Here is a 26318-nt window from a genome sequence, read left to right on the forward strand (position 1 = left end):
ATTTTTGTTTCTTTTTCGTGGTTTCGGGCTGACGGGACACACCCATCACTTCCCCCACGTCTGCCGGTGACATCTGTCTCGCTCCTCAGACCTCCTTAAATTCCTGACCAGACGCACCTAAAGATGATCCGATTCCTAAATGAGTCCTCAGACCGGAGGAGCTTTGGGTTTCTTCAGAGAAATGGACCTGACAGAGCTGCTGTTTGTCTTCTTCACACTGATCTGACTAACCAGGGGATGAACAAACCCCCACATGTTTTGCTGCCCCAGGGGGCCCCCCGCTGACCCGCCTCCCAAAACACTGAAAGAAGAAACGAAAGAGGACAAAAACAGAAAGAGAGGCCTCACTGTCCCACTATGCCTCTTTTTCGTCTTTCTTCCTTTCTTTCTTTCTTTCTTTCTTTCTCCAGAGTTGTCTTTCTGCTGCCTGCAACATTTGAATAATCATTTGATATCCATCAGTTTGAGCCTGAGGAGACACAAAAAGGCCAACAACCTCACAATCAAAACACACAAGGATTTTTGCCTTTTCATCATCAAAAACAATCTTATGGTCCCGGACTTGGATCTGTTGCTCAAACTGAGACTCACAAGATTTAAAAAAAGTTAATAAATGCCTCAGGATCCATGTGATCTATAAACAGGAGACATCAGATTACAAAATGGCAGCTTTGTTTATAATCACGGTGAAATCTTTGTTGAACTAATCATCAAAACAGGGAAAAATATTCGCAAACAGCCTAAGTGAAAGGTTAAGTTATTAAATATTGTAATGTAGCTTTAACTTTTAAAAAATAGGTTTATTTTGGCTTTATTAATCACACACTTTATAATTTTTCTATCCAGTTTTTACCAACAATTGGATGATGAAAGTCTTCAGTCTGGTGAATTTATCTCAACCAGACCCTTTTTTTCAAAGGATAATTTTGCTTAGAGATTTCATAATTAATTTTATTTGTTGTTTCTGTTGTTTTTTGTTTCATTTATTTGGGATATTTAAAATTTCTTCTATTTCCAGTGTTAAATGTTTATTCAAATTTAAAGTTTATTGATCTCTGAGAATTACACCATTAAAATAGTCTCAAAACAATATTATCGTTTATCGCGATAAATTCTGGGACAATTTATCATCCAGCAAAATTTGTTGTCATGACAGGCCTATATAAACATTATAAATGTGTTTTTCGTAGAATAATTGTATATTATATTCACAGAGTGAGACTAAAAGTTCCAGTAATATAGTTTTGATCAGTTTTTTGGTCATTTGGTTGAAAACATGAAATTACTTGAAAATGGTCTCAAAACAACAATATTATCGTTTATTGCGATAACTTTTGGGACAATTTATCATCCAACAATATTTGTTTAAAATACTCAATTTCTTTCTATAAGTCAAGAGTTTTTAAAAATAAACGCATCTTGATTAATATTTGATGTTATTAAAGTTCAGATTAACCAGATTTATCTCTGGCCGTTCTGACACATGAAAATAATCTTAAATATAACAAATTTGTTCTTCTTGTCACAAACAGATTCAAAATGCTGACCAACCTGTAAGATGTCATGAAGCCAGAACAATTAGGCCGTTGTTCCCTCCGTATGAAGTCGTATGACGTAACCTTTTTTCCCAGCAGGGCAATCAGGTTATTCTTGTGAACTACCACCATCGTCGTGTCGTCATTGTCTCAGTCCCTCATGTCACGACTGAAAGGAATCAAAACACTGTTGGACCGTCTCTGTGGTGGTACCAACGTCTCTGTGGCGGCAGTTCAGGATTCAGAACGTAAACAGACGATATTTGAGACGTTAGGCGTCTTTAAGTTCCCATCTGGACCGAAAAGTAACCGTTTTATGATCTCCTCTAACGGCTGTACATGTAGACTAAACAACAATTTGTGATTTTTCAGGCTTATTTATTCAACTTAATTTAGGTAAAATTAACCTTTAGTTAGTCTTTCATAAACTTCTAAGTGAATCTTCATGGCAAATTTTCAGAAATTTCACACCTCAGTTAGGTTTATACTTAGGTGTACGGTACGGGATAGTACGGTTCGCTACACTATTTTTAGTCATAATTTCACCATGTGATTCATTCATTTAATAATACCTCAGTTTCAAACTAAATATCTAGTTAACAAGCTAAATGTTTAGCTTTAAAGTAAATATTCAGCTTGCAGGCTAATTATTTAAACAACTAAATAAAAGGGTTCTGAGTGAAGAAGAGTGAATGCAAAAAGCATGCCACACTTTTCAGAAACAATCGATGTTCATCACTTTTTTTCATAAACTGTGTTGTTAAAATAAAAAGTATCAGTTTTGCAACTTTCAACAGGCTAAATGTGTCTAGAGAAACTCATTTTCAATTCATAATCTTGGATTATTTTCATTTTAAATCAGTATTTGTGTAATTTTGGGGTCATAACTGTAAATATTTATATCCAAATCCAGCATGTCTAAATGACAGAGCCCTGATTCTGGCTTAATGAACAACTTACTGTCTGGAAACCTGCCCTCACCGTCGGCATAACCACGAATTTATGAGTACAGACTAATGAATGGCTGAATAAAATCTGCTTTAATGTACAGCGTGTTGTTTTGAGCAGCAGTAAAATCCAATCGGCCGTAGCTCTGTTGGAGCCAAACAAACCCTCCCTGTGTGCCAGCGGTCTACCTGCGGACGGTGTTGTAAAGCTCGCACACATTAACAGGCTTTATGGAGTGTTGAGAAAGCTCCTTAACAACCAGCATATTCAACACGAAGACACGCCCTCCCAGCGATTCAGACAGAGACGGCCTTTCAGACCACAGCCCTCCTCAGCGGAGAGACGCTACCTGCCGATTTTATCAGACAGAGCAGAGAAAAGACGAGTCAGATAAGGGGAAGAAAGGAGGAAGAGCGTCACGGCTGCACACAAACGACAACAGCGTGGAGCTGAAATCCCACTGATGTCAGCCTGTTTTGACTCTAAAAAGCAAAACGTTCATCTCTTTCTGGTGTTTACCGGTCAATAAAGGTGAAGTCACATCAGATTCCTGACATGCAGAGCATTTCATTCTGGTTTCACTGGCGGCAGGGGCGATGCTTTGGTAAGAAGGGCCCCGGGCTCCAACAGGGAAAAAGGCCCCTCTGTAGATTTCATAACACTTTCTGTTATCAATCATTGTTCTGCATCTTTATAGCTTTGAGCTCCTGTTGTTCTGACATTACTGTGATCTTCATATTACAGTGTGTTGCATCGCATCCCATTTAATGTTTTTTAAAATCACCTTATTTTATATTTCTGACATCAGATTTAATGCAGGTAAATGTGTATGGACATTTTAGATTATACAACTTATAAATATCAGTGCTTGTATTTGACTATATATATTGGTAGGGCTGGAAAATAAATCAATAACAATACATATCACAATAGACACATCATCAATATCAGTAGATAAACGTCTGATAAAAAATAGAGTATTCACTGAACTTTGATCCAGAACCGCACAGCATTCTGGGGGATGTAGGTAGAAGAAAGGCTTTAGCCAGCTAAGGTAGGTTTGTGTCTTCAGCTAACTCACTCGCTCTTTGGTTGCCTAGCAACAACCTGCGGGGTTACAAGCATTTCTGTAAAAAAAAAAAAGTCAAGTCAATAATTATTGATATTGACTGATATGAAATGATTATATTGTGATACGTTTTTCAGCCAAGTCGTATATCGATTCCCAACGACGCAAAGCTAAAAAAGATGTAAAATGTGACATCTGTGTGAGAAAAAAACAGGTTTTGTTTAATTTTAGAGTCATGTTAAATCCTGTTTCTCTATTCCATGTTTGTTCGTTCGGCCCTTCCTGCTCTCTTTCCTGTTTTCTCTCCGTGTTTCCAGTCATTTCTGCTCAGTCTTGTTTCTCATTTAGGTGTGTGTCGACTCTTTGAAGGAGCCGTATTTTTATTTTCTGGCTCCAGGCCAACCCGACGATCCTCACAAAGATGGAAAAGTTAACAGTGGTGTTGGTTGTGGAGCCGAAATGTTTTTGCACGTGACGTTGGCTGAATGGCCTCAGTGTTTCAACACAGCCAGCTTTAATAATTCATGAGTCATTTGCTCTGTTTATATGTCTGATTTATGTTTTTGTTTGCTTTCAGACGGTTTTTAGCATAATTTTAACCTCAAATTCAGGCTTATTTGTTTATATTTTATGATGTTTTGAATATTAATCACTAATCTCCAGCAGTTTTTAACAATCAGGTGTAAAAATAGTTTAATAATCCTGTTTTTTTGTTTTTCTGCAGTGATCTCAGCATGAATAATCTGACTATGATGACCAGTGGAGCTTTGTCCAACCTGCACTTCTTAGAGGAACTGTGAGTAAATTTAACAAACATTCACTGCCTGCACAAATAATCCCACTTTATCTGTCATTAATAGACATTTTAATATGAAAATGTATTATTTAAGCACGTTTAACTTGCCTAAAGTGATTCTGTTACATTTCTATTCCAATTTTTCATGTTTTTTCTAAATTTATTATTTATCATCTCAGGTTCCTTCCGTCCAATCATAAATCCATTCTGACAGATTATATTTACCAATTAGTTCATTAAGTTATGTTAATTATTCAAATTATTTTAAAGATAGTAGTGTCTAAACTTTTTAACATGGCCAAAAATGTCATGTTGATCCTGTTTGTTTTTCTTTTTTAAAAACTATAATAGAAAAAATATTTTTTTTTATTTTTACCTGCTCAACAATAAACAAAATAATTTTAGATCTCAAACATAAAAATGCTATTGCAGGCTTCCCAGATCAAACAAAAAACAGCAAACCTTAAATTAATCCTTAAGTTTTTCAGGTTGATCATCTTTTTCTGGATTTTATGTGGATTTTAAGCAACAAAAACCAGACGTGGCTCATTCTTGCTTTATTTTGGATGTTTTTGTCCCTTTTCTTTATTAAAATAAATTAAATTCAAAGCAAAAACCTGGATGAAAACTTTGTGATTTACCTTTATATTATTCCATTTTAAGATTTTGCATCTAATGTTGTTTTTAAATGTGAATCTGCATCCAACTGCCTGGCAAACCAAATTTAATCTGTTATTGAAATGTGATCAACGGCCTCCTAAAATCATTCTGAGAGCCACAAATGGCCCCTGGGCCGTACTTTGGACACCCCCTGACCTAAAGAAACCCAGTAGATTTCATCAAGGGTTTGATTTGCAGCATCAACCAGTGGGGGTGACAGTGGAGAAGAAAAACTTCCCTTAAATGTCCAGCAGAACCAGGTTTTTTATTCTTTTGAAACAGTTTAATAGATTATTTTTCAATATATTTATTATTTAGTCATATTTTCTACAATAAAGTCAGAATAATTTGTCTTTATTCTAGAAATATTATGACTTTATCCTCATTTTATTATTATTATTAATTTATTCTCAAAGTATTATGATTTTTCTTATAGTATGAGGAGTTTATTGCTGTAATGTTTTGAGTTTACTGTCATATTATTGTGACTTTATCCTTGTAATTTTGGTTTTTTCTTAGTGTGGCCCTAATCCTCTGTTTTCTACTCATTTGTTGTGATTTTATTTGGTCAGAATGAACCTTTTTTATGACCATTTTAGTTGTAATTTGTTTTCAGCCTCTGTGTTGCTTTTCATGTATTTCCATGTGTTGGTGGTTGGTTGCTCTTATTTGATGCCAGTTTCACCACCCGACTCTCTTTCTGTTCCTCAGTTTATGTGTTTGTGTTTATTTTTGTCTCTGTAATGTGTTGTACGCTTGTTATACTGTAATTTTCTCTCTATTTCAAGTTATTTTCTGTCTATTTTTACTCAGTTAGATTTCTGGGTTAAAAATCTTTTTTTAGCCACTGCAGGGCTAAAAAAATAATTTACTAGAAAAAATTGGTCAGCTATAAAACAGAGGTTCGGATCAGATGTTATCTGGATAGCAGTGGTAAATATTAGTTTTTTGTAATTCTGCACACTCTGTGTTGTGTTGTGTGATCAGATCTGATGTGTGGTCAGTGCCTGGCGGGCTGAGATGGATTATGTCTGAAGTTTGGGTGTCTGAGCAGGCGAGGAGCTCGAATATCTTGGAGGATGCGATATGTAATCTCATCTCTCCTCACCTCCCAGCAGCGCTGCGTCGCGTACGAACGTTTTCCCGACCGGACTAAATTAAAAAGCAGCGAGGCAGCTGGGAGAGACGGCCTGACCTCACCGAGACCTGAACATGACTCTGGCCGCTGTTCTGCTCCGCTGCCAGCTGTGTGTGTGTGATATTTGTCGCCGCGGCGTCAGAAACGTCACGGCGGCGATAGGACACCACAGGCACGCAGGGAGGCTGAACCCTGAGTGGCCTCTGGAAAACAAACAGACCTGGAGGATTCGTTTTCCCGCCGGGTTTTTACTCCGCAGGGCTTGGAAGTCGAGACTCGCCGAGAGATTCTTGCACACTTTGCAAACACAGAAATTAGAACCTGGCTCAAAGTCAGAGCTCCTAACGATGTGGTGCCTTGCTTAAGTATTTATACCCTTGAACTGTTTCACATTTTCTCACATTCCAACCACAAACGGCAAACCAGCATAGACTGGGGCAGAATAGTGAAAGGAAAGAAAGAGACTCGAGTTACTGCAGTAAATATGTTGTATTTACATGGATGGATGAACAAATGGTTGGATGAATCATTGGTTGGATGTTCTGATGTAAAACTCCATCATTCTGATCATCCAGTGATTCTTTTGGTTTTTCAGTATTTTGTAAACCCTGAAGCTTCAGTTTCTCTTTCTATAATAAATCTCCATTGATCTTCTCTTTATTTTTCTCTTTATGATATAAAATGATAAACATTTATAGAAAATCTTACCAAAGTCATCAGAATCTCTTTTTGTCTCTCAGACGTTTGGCAGGAAACGATCTGTCCTTCATCCCCAGAGGAGCGTTCAGCGGCCTCTACAACCTCAAAGTGCTGTAAGCTCCCAGATGTTTGCACTGCGACTCTTCTGATTACTGCAAATATTTACAAGTCCAATAATATGATATTATTTTGCTTTTACAGTATGCTACAGAACAACCAGCTGAGATCAGTTCCTGCTGAAGCATTCACCAACCTTCACAACCTGCAGTCTCTGTAAGATAAATTCTAATTTAATCCTTTAAAAAGTGAGTCAGATGCCAATACATTATGTTTTTTCTTTGATAACAAGTTTGTACATTATGCTATGTGATGGTTTGATTAAGAGATATTATTTCCTGGAAACTTTTTAATGTTTATGCCTCGGGTCGAATTGGTATGATATCCTATGCTACGCTATACTGTTTATATTTTATTTATTTATTTTCAAACGGGTTTTTAAAAACAATGAAACAAGTAATGAGTACAAGAATCAGTTCTGTTTGAAAAGAAGCATGCTATGCTATGCAATCCTATGCTATGCAATGCTATGATATGCTATGCTGTGCTATGTCACACTAAGATGTTACTTGGAAAAAAATATTTGAATTACCAGACAAAAATGGTTAACAAATATTAAAATTTACCTCTAAATTCTTCTATTAAGAGATTCAAAGACCTGATTTAGTATATAATGAAGCTAACTGTATAAAAGAAAATCAAAAACACTTTTCAATATTTTCTGAGATTACATTGCAGATTAATCTGAAAGATGGAATAGAATAGAAAGAATAGAAGTGCAATTTCAAATTCAAAAGTACTTTATTAATCCTAAAGGGAAATTAAATGTTTTTTAAACGTATATTATAGTAATAAGTTAAGCATTTATTTTAAAATAATTGAATTATTGTCCCATAATGAGAAAATTCAGGTGTAACAGCAGCAAAATGACAATCGAGGCTTTTAGGTTCACACAGATAATAAAAAGTCAAAATTAAGAGTAATTTTACAGTTCTTTGTAGATATTAGAAAACTAAAAAACATTGATTCAAAAAGAGATCCATTACTGATTAAAGTTCAAAACAATGAGTTAAAAATAGCCATAATTTTATATTTTTTCAGAGGATACAATCCTTATATCACCTATAATTGACACTATTGGTAATATCTGAAAATATGGAAATGTATTTTATTTTGTTTTAATCTTAAGTGTTAAACTTAGACTACATAACGCTGTTTTATTTGCAAAACAAACTAGCCATTAGCTAGCTGTGACGTCACATTGAGCCGACGTTATTTATCAAGGCAACTGTACATTTTTATAGAAAACATTTCTGGCAACAAAATCACATTTAATGAGACAAAAAAAAGAATGTAGCACCACTTTCGAACTGAGTCTAAAACATAAATTACTGAATAAAATTAAGCAATTTTCACAGATTTGGCTCTTTGGTTCTCGAATCGAGCAAACGGAAAGGTTGAGTTGGTAAGTCGCTTCCGGTTTGAGCGTCATCGTGATGGCCGCCATAGTGAACGGGCTCCCGAGGAATCCTAAGAACACCTAACCCCATTAAAACGATCCAAACTTAGCAGAGGTGAAAAAGGACTGGGGTGAGCGAAATACACCAAAGTGATGCTTCGACGTGCCAAAAAGGTAGGAGATTAAAATACCGCTAGCATCTCGGCTAATGCTAACCGCTACTCATTACGAACCTGCGCTTTGAAGAGCTGTTGCGTTTTGTGACTTCAGCCAAGCAACCAACTTTGGAAATATGTCCGAATTGGCGGCTTAGTAAATATTTGTCTTATCTTTATCTTGTTCCTTTTATTTTAATGAATTTATGAATTGTCTGTCTGAAATATTTTGGGTAAGCCGACAGCTTTGATGCTCCCTAGTGGTCGCCTGTTTCACTCACTCACACACACACACTCATCCTGTCTCATTTTACTCTGTTGGAATGGATTCCCCCCCCCCCAACACACACACACACACACACACATGCGATAACGTATGTAGTCCAGTCCAGACAGTGTGTACTCTCAGCCTGATGATACACAGTAATTATACTGAAACTGTAGCCGTGTGTGTTCAAATAGGGGGTTTAAGAATGGAGATGTCTTTAGGACTAAGGTCTCTAATTTATCTGATGGACGATTATGTGAAGTCCCATCCTTCTCCTCTCTTTGTGGCCGAACAGAGGAGTCATTGTTAGGATGGACACTCAGACAGACACAATGCGCTCCACATGTTTCTGCAGGTCGGCCTAATGAAAGCCCTGCTGGGTTTATATAAACCTAAGAGACAGAACCGGATTAATAAAGAAAAGCACATAATTCTTAACCATAATTCATTCACTGACATTATTATTTATAAAATTAAAGCTGCAGCACCTTCACCTAAATTTAAACACTTGCTTTTGAGTTCTTAACCCCACTAGCGACAAAGAGCTATTTTAAGCAATAAAACATTTTAAAAATAAATTAAAATTTACTCTTTCTTACCGATCTAATTTAGCCTTTTCCTGTAAATAACTGAAATGTAAAGGGAAAAACAACAAAATTTTACCATATATTATGACGGACTAATATTTTTTTCATTGTAGGTAAAAAAAGAGTAAATTTTTATCCAAAAAATGCAAAAATTTCAGAGATTAATCTCAGACATTTTGTACAAAAATCTTTTGAAAAGTAAAATATTTTTGACTTCTGAAAAAACTTGGAAATTTCCAAATGTTGAACATTTTTGACTTTTGAAACTCAAAACGTGATATGTATGTTTCTCAATGATTTCTGAGATACTTAAAATTATTTTTTTTCTAGAAAATCTTCAACTGTTGGACAATTCCAAGTTTTTTGTAGAAATTTTTTTTAAGATTAAACTCAAAAATCTTTAGATTTTTTTGTGAAAGTGTTACTATTTTTTATTTATAATGGCACTAATATGTAGGTTAAAGCATTTTTTGCAGCGTTTTTCTGTTATATTTGTTTTTGAGTTTTTTGTTTGTTCTTTTTCATCTTTCATGTTTGAAGCACATTTTGCACTTTCCTTTGTATTTGCACCTGTCAGCCTCTGTGAAAAGCAGATCATTCTTTCAGGCTAAATACATTTTATTTTTCAGATGTCTAAACTTTAGCTAAAATATAAAGAAATTCAAAACTAAATGGATACGTAAAATTTCCAGAATTTCTGAATTTCTTTGCCTTGTCCAGCAATAATGCTACAAAAACAATTAGAAAAATCTCTAAAGGAAGAAAAGAGTTGAGGATAATTATTTAGAGTTTGTAAATTTATATTTTCGTTTGTGTTCCTGCTGAATACGTTTCTCCTTAAACACTCTGAGCAGTCAGTGTGAGCTAATTAAAATGCTTTAGTTGGACCGGAGAGGCTGCTGACTGGTGAAGAGGCTCTCGAACCAGCTGCCGATCATTCCTCTCATGGTCAAACACTTGATGCCTAATTTTCCTCTTAAACTACTTCAAATTTAGCAAAGCTTTTTATTTCGTGGACACAGACCTCTTCTAGCAGGGCTTGAAAAGGTTTTCTGTTTGTTTGTGACACCACTTTAAATGACGCCTCTTGTTTGACTTTGGACTTGAAAAGAAAAGTTATGATAATCACAGGAAACACAACAACATAAAACTACTCAGACACTTTCAGAAAGACTTATGAGGAACAAAATAAGAAGTCTCCTAATTCCTTTTATGTTGTTTGTTTTTCGTAGCCGGCTGGATGCGAATCACATCTCCGGCGTTCCGCCTGGCTGTTTCTTCGGTCTGCGCTCGCTTCGCCACCTCTGGCTGGATGACAACGCTCTGACAGAGGTGCCAGTGAAGGCTCTTGGAGAGCTGCCGACCCTGCAGGCAATGACGCTCGCCCTCAACCACATCGCCCACATCCCTGACCACGCGTTCAGCAAGCTGGGCCGCCTGGTGGTGCTGTACGTACAGAAAGAGAATTAAAAATGTAATGTTTTATTTTGCAGCCTGTGGTTGCAGCTGCTTTCAGAGTAATACTGGACATTGCAATACATCTTCTGTTTTTCTTTCATGTTAAATATAGAGTTACATTTTCTCCAAAGTTAATAATATGCATTTTAATGGTGGCCCAGAAGGACAAAATGCAAAAACCACAATGCTACAACAAAGCTATGCTAGCAAATGTATCATAACTTATATTTCATGTTAAAACAAAATGTTTGTTAAAGGACGTTACATTAGCAGGTTTGTCATGACTCAAGTTTTATGCCAATACAACATTTTTGTCAAAGACGATTGTGCTAAAAAGTTGCTCATCACTTGCACTTTATGCTAAAACAAAATTTTAGCATAAATTGAGCTACACTAGCAAATTTATCATAAGTTCTGTTTTATCACAAAACAGAACAATTATACATTTTGTCATATGGAATTGATGCGAAAATGAAATGTATGTTAAATAGAAGTTGTCTTACAACAGAATCTAATCTACGTATTAGCGTTAGCTGAAGCTAAGATGGAACTTATGCCAAAGAAAAGTTATGCTAGCAAGTTTGTCATAACTTACGTTTTATGTTTTGTTATAAATGAAGCTCTATGTTGGCAAGATTTTAATAACTAAAGTTTTATGCTAAAACAAAATGTCATAAAGTTCTGCTAGAAAGTCTATTATAGCTTAAGTTTTATGCTTAAGCAAATTGTTACGCAAAATGGAATTTATGTTAAATGTAAGTTATGCTAAAACAGACTACATGTTTTAGCATAACTTACATTTTTAGCTAATGCTAAAGTGGAACCTACGCCAAAACACAAGTTATGCTAGCAAGTTTAGCATAAATTATGTTTCAGCATCACTTGCATTTAATAGTTTTTCCTTCCACTCAACCTTTTAAAGAAAATGCTTTGATGCAGCACTATGTGACTGAAGAATGTCAGTGGCCGAACAAATGTTATCCCCATGATTCTTTAGGACATAATGGCACATTTCTCTTATTAAAGTATGTTTTATTTTACAGTGCTGCTTTAATGCACTAATTTCTGCAAAATGCAAAATAAATGGCTGAAATATTTTACATTTTGTAAAGAATCTATGTAATCTATGACTAAATTCTTAATGTTATCCTGATGGAGACCTATAAAATCTTAAACTATTCAGCATTTCATTGGTTTTTGGTTTTAATCTAGTTGTCATGTTCTATATTGATGTAAATCAAATATAAATATCTGTGTTATGTTGTTGATCCGCGCTGTCCCTGTCTGTCCATGTTGGCTCTTTAATAACATGCAAACTCCCCGTTTGTGTCCGTGTGATGGCATTCAGTGCGGCGTCATTGAAGTCCGCTGTCATTCCTTTTGTCCAATCGGCTTGAAGCTAATTTGCATTAAATTACCTAAAGGGGAAAAAAAGCCTTCTTGAGAGGCCTCAGGGCCCCTTTTAAAAAGACACATACACACTCTTTGTCCGCTTCATTAGTCCATCAGTTTCTCTCGCTCTCTCCGCAGGCATCTCAACAACAATAGGATCGTTTCCATGGGCAACAACTGCTTCCACGGACTCCACAGTCTGGAGACGCTGTGAGTTTCTGTCTGTGCGTTTTGTTTCTGATGACGAGTTCCAGCAGAAAGGTTAAGTCGGGGTCATGGAGGCAGATTTTTGTTCTGAAACAAGGTTTTCTCCAGGTTCATGTCCGACCCAGGGAGCCTTTCTGAACAGATTCACTTTGAACTGGTCAGAAAACATCAGCATGAAGCGCTAACTCTGCTAATCTTGTTCTAAATTAAGAGTTAATTTAATTTTCTGATAACATTCCGACAGTGAAAGACTAAAACACAGATATCTGACTGAATTGCAGCAATTTTTAAAATTTATTTTATATATTAAGTAAAAAGTCCAAAAAGTGATTCGTTTGCAGGAAAAAAACATTAATTTTCTCTGATTAGACATTCATTTATGATATTAAAGGTAAGACATTCTCAGATTTTGTCAGAAAAATCTCTTAAATCTTAATGGAAAGATTAGATATTCACCAAATTACAAATAACAGACTGAAGATGTTGCTATATCACAGGACATTACAATGTCAGAATGTCTTTTTATGCCTTTAATCATGGAAAAATTCTTTATTCTTTCTTGAAAATTTACATAAGTTTTTTTTCTTGTGACTGTATGAAATTAACCTAGAAATTTATTTATTTATTTTTCTGAAATTGACTCCATGGCCACATTGGGCCGAATGTGCTGTGGTAGAATTCAGCTTTACCCAAATTTGAAAATCAGGGTTTAAAAATACAAAAATTGACATTAAACCCAGAAAAAGTGAATGAAAAATTCAGTATCTACAATCAAGAACAGATGAACTCTGTCTGAATTTAAAACAACTGGAGGTGAAAAGTACCTAATAATTTATTTACAACATAATAAAGTGTAAATTAGATAAAATGTCTGGTTCTGTTTCTTTTTGTTTCGGATTTTAAAAGTTTCCTTACATCTCCTCAAATATTATCATTTCACCAGAACTATGATTCAAATCCCAATCAAAAGAAAAGTTATTTGTTCGCATCTCTGCTTTATATTTAGCATTAAAAATCTTTTAGTGAGTGAGCTGTTGCATTAAATGGTCAAAAATAATAAACAGTTTCATGATTTTTATGAAGATAAACAATATTCAATAATTTGAAAATTCTGAAATTATAACTGATTTCTTTGGGGGAATATTGAGGTTTTTGGCTAGTTAACATATTTAGCCAGCAATAAAACAGTTCATACTAATAAATTTGCATTATTAAAATATTTTTTTCTTACTGGAAAGGGCACCAAAACCGTCTCCAGCCCACATCTTTGTAAATCCATCATTTTTACTGTAAAAGTGAATTTATTGCCCGGTTGGCTTCTTGTTGTCATCAAACAGAACAGCAACGGCCTTGATGATGAAAAACGAAAATAAATCAGACGAATAATTCGCTGATTTATATCACCACACGTGTTTTTCTTTCCCAAATCAAATAATTACTTATTGTAAGGCGTATTTACAGAAAATAACTGAGGAGCCAGGATGTAAACGAGCGTGATTTAGTGTATTTATATGTCGTCCTAGGAATGCGTGTGTGTGTGTGTGTGTGTGTGTGTGTGTGTGTGTGTGTGTGTACAGAAATTTTTCAGGTTTAAACGCTGCTCTGGAAATACTTGAGCAGAATGTGCGCTGTGTGTGGCCCGGCCTCTATGCTAATCTTAATTATGCACAGACGGGCCGCATGTGTTTATGTGCGAGTCGGGAGGCTGTATACCTGTACAATCAGCAATAATAAACCGCAGCGCACTCTGATGCTCGCCCAAAACTACAAACACAAACGGGGAGAAGCAAACGGAAACGGGGATTAATTAATTCAGCCGTGTTGGTTCAGCTCAGGCTGATTTCAGCTGAGAGGAGAAACCAAACGCAGACGTCTCTCAGGAAGCAGCAAATCAAGAATAAACTAATTTATTCAAGAATCTGGGAAGGAAAAAACGAAGCCAAAACTAAAATCAAAGTCATCACACGACAGACGCAACATTCAGTGTGTTTTAATGGCATTTTATTCGACGGAACTAGTGAATAATTGTAACATGGAAGGAAAATCATGCATTATTTTCTCATTTTTCTACAAATCATAAATCTGAAAAGTGTGCATTTGCATTCAGATCCCTTTATTATGATTTCCCTAAATAGTTCAGCCAGCTGCCTTAAAAAAATTAGTTACAAGCTAAATGTCATTATCAATTTAGTTAGAAAGCTAAATATTTAATTTACAAAATATTTAGCTCCAAAATATATTTTAGTTGGCAAGCTAAATATTTAATTTATAAACTAAATATTTAGTTTCCATGTAATTTTTTAGGACCAAACCAAATATTTAATTTACCAGCTAACTGGATATTTATCAAGCAAGCTACATTGTTAGCTCACAATCTGCATATCGAGAGAAAAGAAAATTACGAACAGGAGACAAGATCAGTAAAACCAGCAGGGGTTCAGATAAAACTTTTATTTTGGTAGTTCTTTTCCTGTTATCAGCCAGTGAATTTGAATATTTGCTAAATGTTTAGCTGTAAACTAAATGTTTAGGTTGGTGCTAATTAATTATGGTAACTAGATATTTAGCTTCGAACAAAATAGTTAATTTAAAGCTAAATATTTACTTTGAAGCTAACCCTGCTAATTGAGCATAAATTTAGCTTTATAAATGAATAACTTAGTGAAAATAAAACTTAAACATTAGAAGTGAAACAACCCAAATTATTGCTGTAAATTTGGAGAGAGGCACCAGCAACCCTCCCGATCCCACTGAGGGACAAGGGTGTAAAGAAAGTGGATGGATGGATGAATTTTTCACTTTAACTTTACAAATAGCTCCCAATTTGTAAAGTTGTTGTTTGACTCTTTTTTTCTGGACTAATTTTTAATGTGGTCCAAATATAAAGTACTAAATTGCACAAATTATCCTCACAAAATGTGATTACTTATTTTTTCCGTTCACTACGACGCTCTCCAGTTGAAATAAGCAGCAAGGTATGAAAATGGAAATAAAACCAGGCGGCGACACACATTACTGCTCCACCTGCACTTGATTCAGTTTTCGTTAAATTTAATCCGCTTACAATAAAACGTGATGAAAACCTACATCTTCAAACGGTTTGTGGATCTCTAAGTCGTCAACAATCACAACCTTCCAAACTCCATAAAAAGATCTCTGGAAAGAACGCAGCTCGACTATTGTTAGCAGTGATTCTCTGAACACACACATGGACTCTCATGCTCAGAACCAGACTGAAACAATTTCAATTTAATGGTATTTTCACAATGTGGGAGCTTGTGAGTAGCTGTGTGTGTCTGTGGAGCAGCCACCTGCATCCCAGAGATGGATGAGAGGAGCTAATTGAAGCCACATGTGGACTCGAGGAATGCTCTAGTCTCTACTGGTGATGAAAGAGAAGAGAGGAGGAAGGAGGGACAGTTAAATGTTTCTTTAATAAAGTTAAAAGACAAAACAAAAAAGATTAAAGCAAAACATGAAGCTGGAAAAACAAAACGTTCACATGAAATTTTTTCCAAGCCTGAAATTTCCACCCAAACGCATCGTAAAGATGGTCATTTCATATTTGAGGCAACAGTCATCTGTTTTTCCCGATGCAGAGTTTGTTCTTACCTTAATTAACATGGAAACAGAAAACACAAAAAGGCTCTTCAAAGTCAAACCCCGACCATCGTTTCATAGATCAGCCTCCTGGGTTGTCTAATTTATAGAAGAAGATGGCGATTCTTGTATTAGTTTCCGAATAAATGCAACATCCACGTTGCAGAAAGACACCATGATGAAGCTTTTATAACAATGTAAAGATAAAGTTTACAGATAATGATCATTTAAGTAGAGCTTTTGTTTGCGCTGCTTAAATTAGAGCAAACACAAGTTTCTATCACAACATTTAGGCTGCTTTCCTATCTGATAGTCCAGTAGATTCGGTTGGATTTTGGACCAAATTGCAACATTTGTTTAATTTCCAGCTGCTGTGGTTCCCCTTCATGCTGCACTGAGTCAAACCAGCCAAACCCTTTGAAAAACCTGTTCCCCTCCTGGCCTGTGGGGGCGCTGCACCAACAACGACTGAAGGAAACGACACAAAAACCTCTGAAGAAGACACTGACCGAAACTTCCTTCTTTACGAAATGGAAACAAAAATGGAGCAGAGTCGCATTTCTCTTTTGTCCAAAGATCACGAGTCATTTCTCCCGCTACCGCTAGGCTAATGGGTTTCTTTTGGTTGTATTTACCCAGAATGCTCTGCACTGCAGTCCACTTCCAGCTTCTAGATTGGTCTCCCGTCCGCTTGCCGTTCACATATGCATTCAAACCAAAAGTCAAATTGGTTTTTTTCTCACAAATTTTTGCCATTTGGATATCAGACATTTCAACATTTTTCTAAAAAATTTCAGAGATTAATCTAAAAATTTTAGCTTTTCAATTTTAATTTACTACTTTTGTTTTTCAGTATACAAGTGACATCGTAAAAATCCAAAGTTGCGCTCAGTGTCTGTGTCGTTTCCTTCAGTGGTTCTTGGCGTAGCGCCCCAGCAGGTTAGGAGGGGAACAGGCTCTTCAAAATGTTTAGGTTTAACTCGCAGTGAGGAAGAGAATCACAGCAGCTGAAAATGTTGCCATTTTGATCCCAATTGATCCGATTATACGGGACGATCAGGTGTGAAAACAGTTTCCTTTTCTAGACTTCAGTAAAGCCGACAATCTCAGCTAGAAACACAATCTGCAGTGCAGAGATGATACAGGTATCAATTTAATGGATATTTTCTATTTTTGGTCTGACATGCTAACTCCATTCAACACAAGGTCTTTTATTCCAATAATCATATCCAAGATTATTTATAGATTTCAAGTGTAAAACTGACAGTTCCTGTATATTTGTGAAATTCTTGTTTTATTATGAATATTTTGAAGGATTCCCAATGTAATGGTGACATTTTAAGTGGAGATGTTGTTTTTTCACTCCATCATTCCCATATAAAGCAATTCCAATCTATGCTGCTTACATGTTGATGTTGTGTCCGTTGTCTAGAGGACTCTCATAAAATCAGTCAAGATGTTGAATTTTCAGTGCTGACTCAAATGGAAATGTTGAAGAAACTGTTTTTGATTTCCTCTAATAGCTTGACGCGGTACATACTGTCCTAATTTACCTCTATTATAAAGGTACAATAAGTTTCAATTCACAATTCAGCCTTTTGTTGTTCTAGAGATCAATAACTTATGACTCTGTTGGAGATTTGGTAGGACCAGCATGTAGTAGATAATAAAGAGGCAATAAAACAAGATAATGATAAGATGAGATAAGATTGGCCTTTATTGTCTCTGTCAGGAGAATCGGACTCTTGTTGTAGCAGAACACAAACACAGTCTAACAGAACTTTACAAGGCCAGAGTACCAGGAACCCAACACTGGGTTGTTACACAATTCCCAACCCACTCCAAGATTTAGAAATGCCATATTATTGTTGTTGTTCAGAACATGAAAACATGGCTTCCAAAAGATTTTGACTTTTACTGCTTAAAGACGATCCGTCTAAATTTAGAACAGGTGGTGGAAATTATTGGAGGCGTTGCCAGTTTTTCACTTTACAGGCAACATTATTGGTTCTGTTATTAATGGGCTATAAATTCCCTTTTTTTGTTAATTTGGTTGTTTATTCAGTAAGGCATAACATAATTGGTGTTTTTAATTGCAGGATTTATAATTTACAACGGCGTGTTGGGGTCATTGTAGGCAGTAAATTTGCTAGAAAAAGTCTGAAATTGAGATTAATTTCTGAAATTTTCAGAGAAAAACATGGAAATTTCTGAGTTTCAAAAGTTTAATATTTTCATTTTCCAAAAATCAGAAATTGTCATGTATTTTCTTGAAATATTTTAAATTTTGTCTCAATTTCTGTGTTTTTTCTAGCCAGTTTTTGACTTTTGAAACTTGGAAATTTCAACTTTTTTCTAGAATGTTTTTGACTATTCAAACTCAAATCTCAGTGTTTTTTCTAGAAAATCCTGAGATTAATCTGTTTATGATTTTTTTCTAGCAAGTTTTTGATTTTTCAAACTCAGAAATCTTGTTTTTCTACACAATTTGAGATTTTTCTGAGCGGGCCTGTACACCTTTTTTCTATCTACAATGCTCTTAATATTGTAATACTATATTAATTAGTTAAAAGTAAATCACATTTTATTTGAAAACCATATATCAACAAAATGAAATTTTCAATTCAGAAACATTTTTGCCTCTACATTTTTAAATAAATAGATAAATGAGCTCAACAACAGAGGCATTGATTTTAATCTGTTATTAAACCACCAGATTGGTGAAAATGCTCCTCCAGCCTTTATAATGTGGTTGTGTGACGCTAACATTAGCTTGGAGACACTTTCTACATATTATCAGTTTTATTTATCATAATCAACCTGACAAACATAATCGAGTGTCCTAACAGCAGAAATAATTGTCTGGTAAATATTTTTTGTCTTTTTTTAATCAGGGATTTAAACTACAACAGCCTGGTTGAGTTTCCTACAGCCATCCGCTCACTCAGCCACCTCAAAGAGCTGTGAGTCTGAACTTTCTGACTAGAAAACATTGTGTGCAAAAGCACCAACTTCAGTTATTTAAAAAATGATGAATCTATTCAGGAAAGAAAAGATAAATATAAAATATAATTTCTCTTGTCTCTGTTTTCAGAGGTTTTCACAGCAACAGCATCCAGTCCATCCCAGAGCGAGCCTTCACTGGGAACCCGTCTCTGATCTCCCTGTAGGTACCAACGACCCAGAAAACGCTTAGCTTCCCATTAGTCATTGGTTTATATTAATAATGGATTTCAGCCCAAATTCACATTGAGGCATCCCTAATTTTTCTTTTATAGCTGGATTTATTAAGAAATTGCATCAAAAAATCTGTTTTTCTGATTTTGTTTAAACTTCTGCCAGAAATATAAAATTTTAGATAAATATCAGAAATTTTATAGAAAAACCTTTTACATTTCTGAGATCCAAAAATTTTTCAAAAAGTCAGAATTTTTCAGATTAATCTCAGAAAATGTGACTTTTGAAACTAAGAAAATTCCCAGAAATGTCTAAGTTTTTGCTAGAAAATTTCTGATTAGTCTCAACATTTCTGAGCTTTTTCTTTCAAATGTTTGACTTTTTTAGCTCAGAAATTTCCTTGTCTTGTTTTTTTTCTAGGGCATTTTTTAGATTAATATTCAACTTTTGAAATTCAGATTTATTTTTATTTTTTAATTCATTTATTTATTTTAGAAAATTTCTGAGATTAATTTCAACATTTCTGAATGTTTTGAGAGAAATGTACTCCTTTTTTCATCTATAATAGACATAACAGTTGTAGTTTATTTGCCTAACAAACAAAAAACATGTTTTTGTTTGACAGATTGTTTTATGACAATCCAATTCAGTCTGTGGGTCGGTCGGCCTTCCAGAACCTTCCAGAGCTTCGGACGCTGTGAGGAAAACACACTCTCACCCAAATCAGTTAAAAAGATTGAATTAGCTTTTAAAAATAAAGTCACAGTTTCTGAGAAGGAAAAAGTGGCAGTAGCTCCAGTAATAAGATGTTTATTTTCACTTCAGTCTGTGTGTGTCGCACATAGCAGTCCACATTTTCAGGGAACGCATTTGCAGAGGAGTGTCATTGTGTGCGTGTGTTGCTAACTGCAGTTAGCCTCGTCTGTGACCAAAACAAATGGCTAAACTTGTCAGGTGTGACTGGTGAGACATCATTCCCAGATCTGTCCTCCAAAAACAATAAATAAATGTGAAAATTATCTAAGCTGTTCGTCCAAATTCTGCTGGATTAGCTCAATATTAGCGCAGTGACTGGGAGTTAGCAGGCATTAGCTGCTAGCACATCAGGTGGTGCTAATCTGAGGCTATGTTTTGTTTTAGCATAGTTCTTTTTCTAAACTAAAGTATGTATAATAGTTGGGAAACTTTAGATTTTAAATGTTTCTACAGAAAACTGTTTTGCTTCCCTTCAAAAAAGAGCGGAGAAACAAAATAAATTAATTTTGTTACATTATGCACAAACTACGGCCATATTGGATTTTCAGTTTGACTTTCCAAGTCAGAATTTTGACCTGTGGGGGATTTAAATTAATTTCTTCTGTCCCTCTTATTCAGAAACTTTAGTCCAAAGTAGGACAAAAAGTGAAAATGTGGCTTTGGGTTTAGCTGAACGAGTGACATTCCTTTTGCCCCGACTAGAGACGCAGTACTTCAACATTTTCTACACGAGAGTGAAAAATATTTAGTTAAAAGTCTACTCAAGTTCTGAATAGTATCAATAATTTAATATTTAAAAGTATAAAGTTAAGTGGAAATTTTGGTATTTTAAGGATAAAAATGACAATAATTCATACAAGTAACAAAAAATAACACATTTTTTCCATATCAGTTTCTTTCAGTAAAAAACTAATGAAACTTTAACAAAAGCTGCAGGTGTGTGTCTGTCTGGTGAATGTTTGGTTTGTTTTTCATTCAAATCCACAAATTTTACTGAAGTAATATAGAAATACTTCATAATATCATTACTCACTTGTTTTTTCCTAAAAGTAGTTTAAGTAAATGTAACTAGTTACTAACCAACTCTGCCCCCTACTGGCCATAAAAATAGAAACCAGGTTGATAATAGTTTGTGATCAAAGTGTTTTCTTCTTCTATGCATCAATATTTTTTTTAAAGTCTAGATTGAATTTCTCTTTGCACTGCCAGAGGATCCCGTCGAATTTATTTTCCTTTCACTCTCAGATGAGAAGTGAAGGTCGGCTTAGGGTGACTCGGTATTTAGCTTGAGCCTCATTAAATCAGGTGCTAATTACACAAAGAATGTAACGCTCAAACTGAACGCCGGCGGCCAGAACATTTTCTGTTTCCTAAACGTAAATCCGCTTCTTTCAGCTTGAACTCTGCCTGGTTTTCTCCCAGATCTCTGAACGGTGCGGCAGAACTCGCAGAGTTTCCAGATCTGTCGGGAACCAAGGGTCTGGAGAGCCTGTAAGACGCGCACACACCCTCACAGAGGAATGTTTCATATCTGTTTGCTGTTGCAGCATCTCTTGACTGTGTGTTTTCAGAGCTGAACTCCAAATCAAACTGTTGTTATTAAAAACTGCAGTTATTATCCCATCTGGCAGGCTGTAGCTTTATTATTTCTGCAGCTCAGCCTGAAATTAAAAAGCCCTTTTGTCCTCCCTTTGCTAAGCCAAATTTCCAAGTGATAATAAACACGTTTGCAGAGTTTATTTTCTTGTATTTTTCCATCTAAAGTCATTTCTGAAGGTTGTATGTGTTCAGCTGTAACCAGTAGGTGGAAATGCAAACGGCAACCAAACAAAACGTCCCACGTTTTTCCACTGTCTGCCTTTAAAATGACCTTCAGTGTCTTTCAGCCCCAGTCTGACCCAGTTCCATTAAATGATCCCAGAATGTTGTTATAACTCATTTTGTCTGATCAACAGGGCTGTGAACAAGTGTTGGTCCTTCACAGATTTATTTTCATTTCTTGTCACACCTAAAAGTTTTGAGCAAATTGAATAAATGGAACAAAATGAAAATGTCTTTTATTAGAATAAACTTCACTTGTCGTTATGGGAAAACCCTGAAATGTGGCTGAATTAAAAATTTCCGGCTGAATTTCATTAGTAGCAAAGACTCAAAATGTTTTCTGAGTATTTCCAGAAGGAAGTATTTGTAAAAAATACTCGTTAAAGGAAACGGTTCCTGATTCCCAATTTGATTCCCCGACATAAATTAACATTTTTAAAATGTTAATTATATAATTTTTACTGTACATATTAGTTGATGTCATCAGTGATTGGTGTTTTTCAAAAATACTTGATTTATCCCAAAGAAAATGTAATTTTGTCGTAACTCGTATCATCCAGGTAAAGAATCGCTTTGGGTTTCTGTAGCAGTCGGTGTTTCAACCAGCCTGTTGAAGCCTCTGACTGAAGACTGTTGCTGAATATCCGGGCAGCAGAGATGATGGCATCAGTTGTTGGCAAACTCTGCTAATCCACCTCATTTGCTTTTGCCACTTCTGTTTGAATATCTGCCTGGCTGTTTGGTTACAAAGTCTAGCAACACCTCAACCAAAAATTATGAACCAAGTCAGATGCAACGTGACGGAGCTTCTCCAACATGATGATAGTTTCAGGCTATTGAAGATGATTGCAAGACTTTGAGCATGACTAGCTGAGAAAAGGACCGAGATAAAGTGAAAAAGCAGCCAAAGTCCAATGATAAATCTTTAAAATCATGTTTTAAGTTAGAAGAGCTGCAGTCCAGTATGTTTTTAGACACCTGCTGGTCAATAGGACATCCAGATGGGGTCTAGAACTGCAGCATGTTCCGTTTCGGTTTAAAATGCTGGTTTAGTGTCTTCAGGAACAGAACTTTACAGCTGCAGCTCCTGCTCTCTCAAACAGATGTGACACATTTCCCTTTGGGCTTTCAGGACCATCACTGGAGCTCGGATCACGTCTCTTCCCAGTTCGATGTGTGAGCAGCTTCCAAACCTTCAGCTGCTGTAAGTCTTCTCATCATCTCCACACCAACCGGTCCGTTATCGTCCCAACACTCATCGTTTAGCTGATCCTGTTGAAGAACAAACCTCTCCACCGTAATGTGCAGCAAGCTGCTGCGTTTAAGGACCGTTGGACGTCCCTGACAGCTGCTGATGGCTGAAACTGTGTTTGTGTCTGCAGCGACCTCTCGTATAACAAGATCCAGACTCTTCCAAGCTTCACTGGCTGTGAAAGCATCCAGAAGATGTGAGGTTTATCTTCATTTCCTTTTAATGAAAGAGTTTATCTCTCTTATCTGGGCAAGGAACAACTTTTGTCAACCTCTGAGACCTGTACAGCACATTTATCAAGTCTCTGGTTACCTTAGCAACCAGTAAAACACATCCAGCTGGGCATCATGGGAGCAATTAGCAGTAGTGTTGTCTGTTTAAGACCAATCAGAAGCCAGGAAAACGCTTTAAAGTAGAAAATTTTAAAGTGATGCAATGGAAACAGTGTGGCTGATCTTTGTGTTGCAGTGATCTCCACCATAACGAGATAGAGGAGCTGAGGGAGAACACCTTCACCGGCCTGATGACCCTTCGCTCGCTGTAAGAACACACACTGTGAAGATTTAATTAGTCTTCAGATCCTGACCCATGAACCCAACTTAACCTCCTTAAGTACTTCCAAATGGACCCGCTGATCAAGGTGGTCTGCTTGTCATTGGAGCAGCTGCCATGAAGTCAGTGAGGGAGGAGAGGAACGACTGCTGCTGCTGCTCCGTCTGTCCTAAATGAATTCAAGGCTCTCCGTTTCAGGAAAAGCAATGCAAATGAGCAAAAAGATAATAGAATAGAAAAATTCCAAACTGACAAAATACTCTGACGATAAAACATCGTATGGAGGAAATATGAAGCAGATTTGTGCAGCCACCACACCTGTAAAACATTTCAAATGAAATTTTAAATGTGTTGAATGAAACAAACCAAAAACAAGTGAGAGAGGGCTGATGGAGAGGTGGGCCGTTCTCAAATCATTCTGCCAACAAACGGATTAAAGGTGTGGTAGTTACAGACTGGGTGTCAGGTTGGGTATGCCAGGGGAATGAAGACCAGAGGATGTGAAGACTGGAGGGATGGCAGGAAGTGACCGAGGCTTTAAAGGCTGGAAGCAGGGGACCAGCACTCGGGAGACTTATAGAGTGACCCAGACTCTAAAAGCTCATGGAGTGACCGGTGCACTGAAGACTCAAACAGTGACCAACGACTTGAGGAGCAGGTGAAGTCTAAAGGAGAAGCATGAGGGGCTCCTGAAGCAGACTGCAGGAAGGAAGGCTCTGTTGATTGAAGAAGACTGTTCTCATGATGATGATGTGTCCACTGAAGAGGATGCCACCAGTGACAAGAGGCAAAATGATGCTGGTGATACAAGAGATGGAGATGTTACCTCAACCCGCTACAGCCCCAGAAAACGTTGGAGAAGTTGTACGATGCAGCCATGGGACAGACGTATGCTTTTCAGAAGGACATGTTGATCCTGTGCTGCTCACTTCATGCAGCCTGAACGGAGCCACAGCTGAGAACTGTTTTCAAATCATATTTTAAAGAAACTAGGAGAAAGCTGAAAGTGTTTGTTGTGACGGGGGGAAGGACAAAGACCTTTGAACTGTTCTCCAACCATAAATCCTCATTCTTGTGTTAGCTTTAGTTAGCTTTGTGTGATGTTGATATTTTATCCCTTTTGTAGAGATTTATCCTGGAACCGGTTGTCATCTGTGAAGCCAAACTCATTCTTTGCTCTGACGTCTCTCTCCAAACTGTGAGTTTTTCTGCAACACCAGAGACTCTTTTTACAAACCTGATGCATTTAGATCCTTAATAAATCAGAAGATTTTGCCTCAGGCCCTCTCAGGAGGTTCAACTGCCCTTGTTAGTAGCACTAAGCAGTAAAATCTGATTACTGATGATGGAAATACTTTGGTGTGAACAACTGGGGCATTTTCTGTGTCTGCAGTGACCTGTCGTCCAATCAGCTGTCCTCTCTGCCTCTTACTGGTCTGCAGAGTTTAACTCACATTCGGCTGGTGGGAAACGATCAGCTGATGGAGTTAATACCCCGAGAAGATCTGCCACGAGTCAGGTGAGGTCCCTAGATTCTCCTTAGCCTGTTTTTTTCTGTCCACTCTGCAGTTTCTAGGAATAAATGCTAAGAGTTGTGTCTCCTCAGGGTGATGGAGCTTCCCTACGCCTTCCAGTGCTGTGCCTTCATCTCCTGTGAGAAGAGAGGAGAAGGAGGATTATCCTGGGAAAGAGAAGAGGCAGCAGACTCCACAGCGAGAGACGCTCCTTTCCTTTCCAGTCAAGGTAAACGCCAGAAGAAACGCCTCAAAGTTCCTGAAGCAAAGAACCAAAAGAAAACATTAAATGGGAGACAGAAACGAGGAAAAAAACACGAAAAAGACAGAGTACGACGCCGGTAGAAAACAATGAGTACATTTGCAACTTTTGAAACTCAGAACTTTCTGCATTTTTTTCCACTGGAAAATTTATGAGATTAATCGCAAAATTTTTCTTGAAAAAAGAACCCAAAATTTCTGAGCTCCAAAAGTTAAACATTTTAGAGACAAATTCAGTCCTTTGAACCTAATCTCAGAAACTTTCTAGGAAAAAACATAAAAAATGTTTGAGTTTCAAAAGTCAAAAATGTTTGATGAATTTTTAACAACAGTTTTTGAGTTTTGAAACTTTCCAAATTTATTTCTGGAAAATTTCTGAGATTAATCTTATAAGTTATGTGATTTTGTTTTTAGAAAGTTTTTTTATTTTTCAAACCCACAAATTTCCATGATTTCTAGAATTTTTTTTATGTTATTTGCTTCTGTTTTTTCCGTCTACAGTGGACCTAATTTGCCCTCGTAAGTGTGACTACAAAGCTGAAATGAAACAAAAATAAATCAATCAAAATCAAACAATATGGATCAATTTAATTTATACATCCTGAAGAGTCTTTAACACTTTGAGTTCAGAGGTTCTCAATAAAAGTGGCTTTGATTGACCTCACTTCATTGTTTTTTTGGAAATTTGGTTTTAATAGAATTATCCAGCACAAAAACACACTTGGTAAGTAATTTATTTATTTTACAAACAGCATTTTTCTTCTGGTTTGTTTGTGTTCAGTGGACCAGGACTGGGACGATTTTCTGATGGAGTTTGAGGACGAACCAAAACCTCAACACTCTGTTCACTGCAGCCCAACTCCAGGTAGCAAAATGTCTCTTTGTTTTTACAAGTTACAAACACACAATATATATGTATATATATATATATATATAAAAATAAATTCCCTTCTCACC

General features: G+C 36.3%; 1 protein-coding gene across 2 annotated transcripts in view; it reads left to right on the forward strand.

The window, feature by feature from the left end:
- LOC106957156 (leucine-rich repeat-containing G-protein coupled receptor 5A) overlaps nucleotides 1–26318 on the forward strand; it is a 57402-nt gene that overhangs the window by 11013 nt on the left and 20071 nt on the right. For both annotated transcript variants that reach the window (XR_001426902.1, XM_015048411.1), the window contains exons 2-17: nucleotides 4277–4348; nucleotides 6887–6958; nucleotides 7047–7118; nucleotides 10604–10819; nucleotides 12360–12431; nucleotides 18923–18991; nucleotides 19123–19194; nucleotides 19831–19902; nucleotides 21384–21452; nucleotides 22915–22986; nucleotides 23165–23230; nucleotides 23503–23574; nucleotides 24713–24784; nucleotides 24980–25105; nucleotides 25193–25329; nucleotides 26143–26226. Coding sequence is in view for 1 of the 2 variants with exons in the window: in XM_015048411.1 (XP_014903897.1) it covers nucleotides 4277–4348; nucleotides 6887–6958; nucleotides 7047–7118; nucleotides 10604–10819; nucleotides 12360–12431; nucleotides 18923–18991; nucleotides 19123–19194; nucleotides 19831–19902; nucleotides 21384–21452; nucleotides 22915–22986; nucleotides 23165–23230; nucleotides 23503–23574; nucleotides 24713–24784; nucleotides 24980–25105; nucleotides 25193–25329; nucleotides 26143–26226 (1415 nt within the window). In the remaining variant the exon portion in view is untranslated. The remainder of the gene's footprint in view (nucleotides 1–4276; nucleotides 4349–6886; nucleotides 6959–7046; nucleotides 7119–10603; nucleotides 10820–12359; nucleotides 12432–18922; nucleotides 18992–19122; nucleotides 19195–19830; nucleotides 19903–21383; nucleotides 21453–22914; nucleotides 22987–23164; nucleotides 23231–23502; nucleotides 23575–24712; nucleotides 24785–24979; nucleotides 25106–25192; nucleotides 25330–26142; nucleotides 26227–26318) is intronic.

This window comes from Poecilia latipinna, unplaced genomic scaffold, assembly GCF_001443285.1.
Source record: "Poecilia latipinna isolate Pla-1442-1.1 unplaced genomic scaffold, P_latipinna-1.0 Scaffold882, whole genome shotgun sequence".
NCBI classification, from domain to species: domain Eukaryota; kingdom Metazoa; phylum Chordata; class Actinopteri; order Cyprinodontiformes; family Poeciliidae; genus Poecilia; species Poecilia latipinna.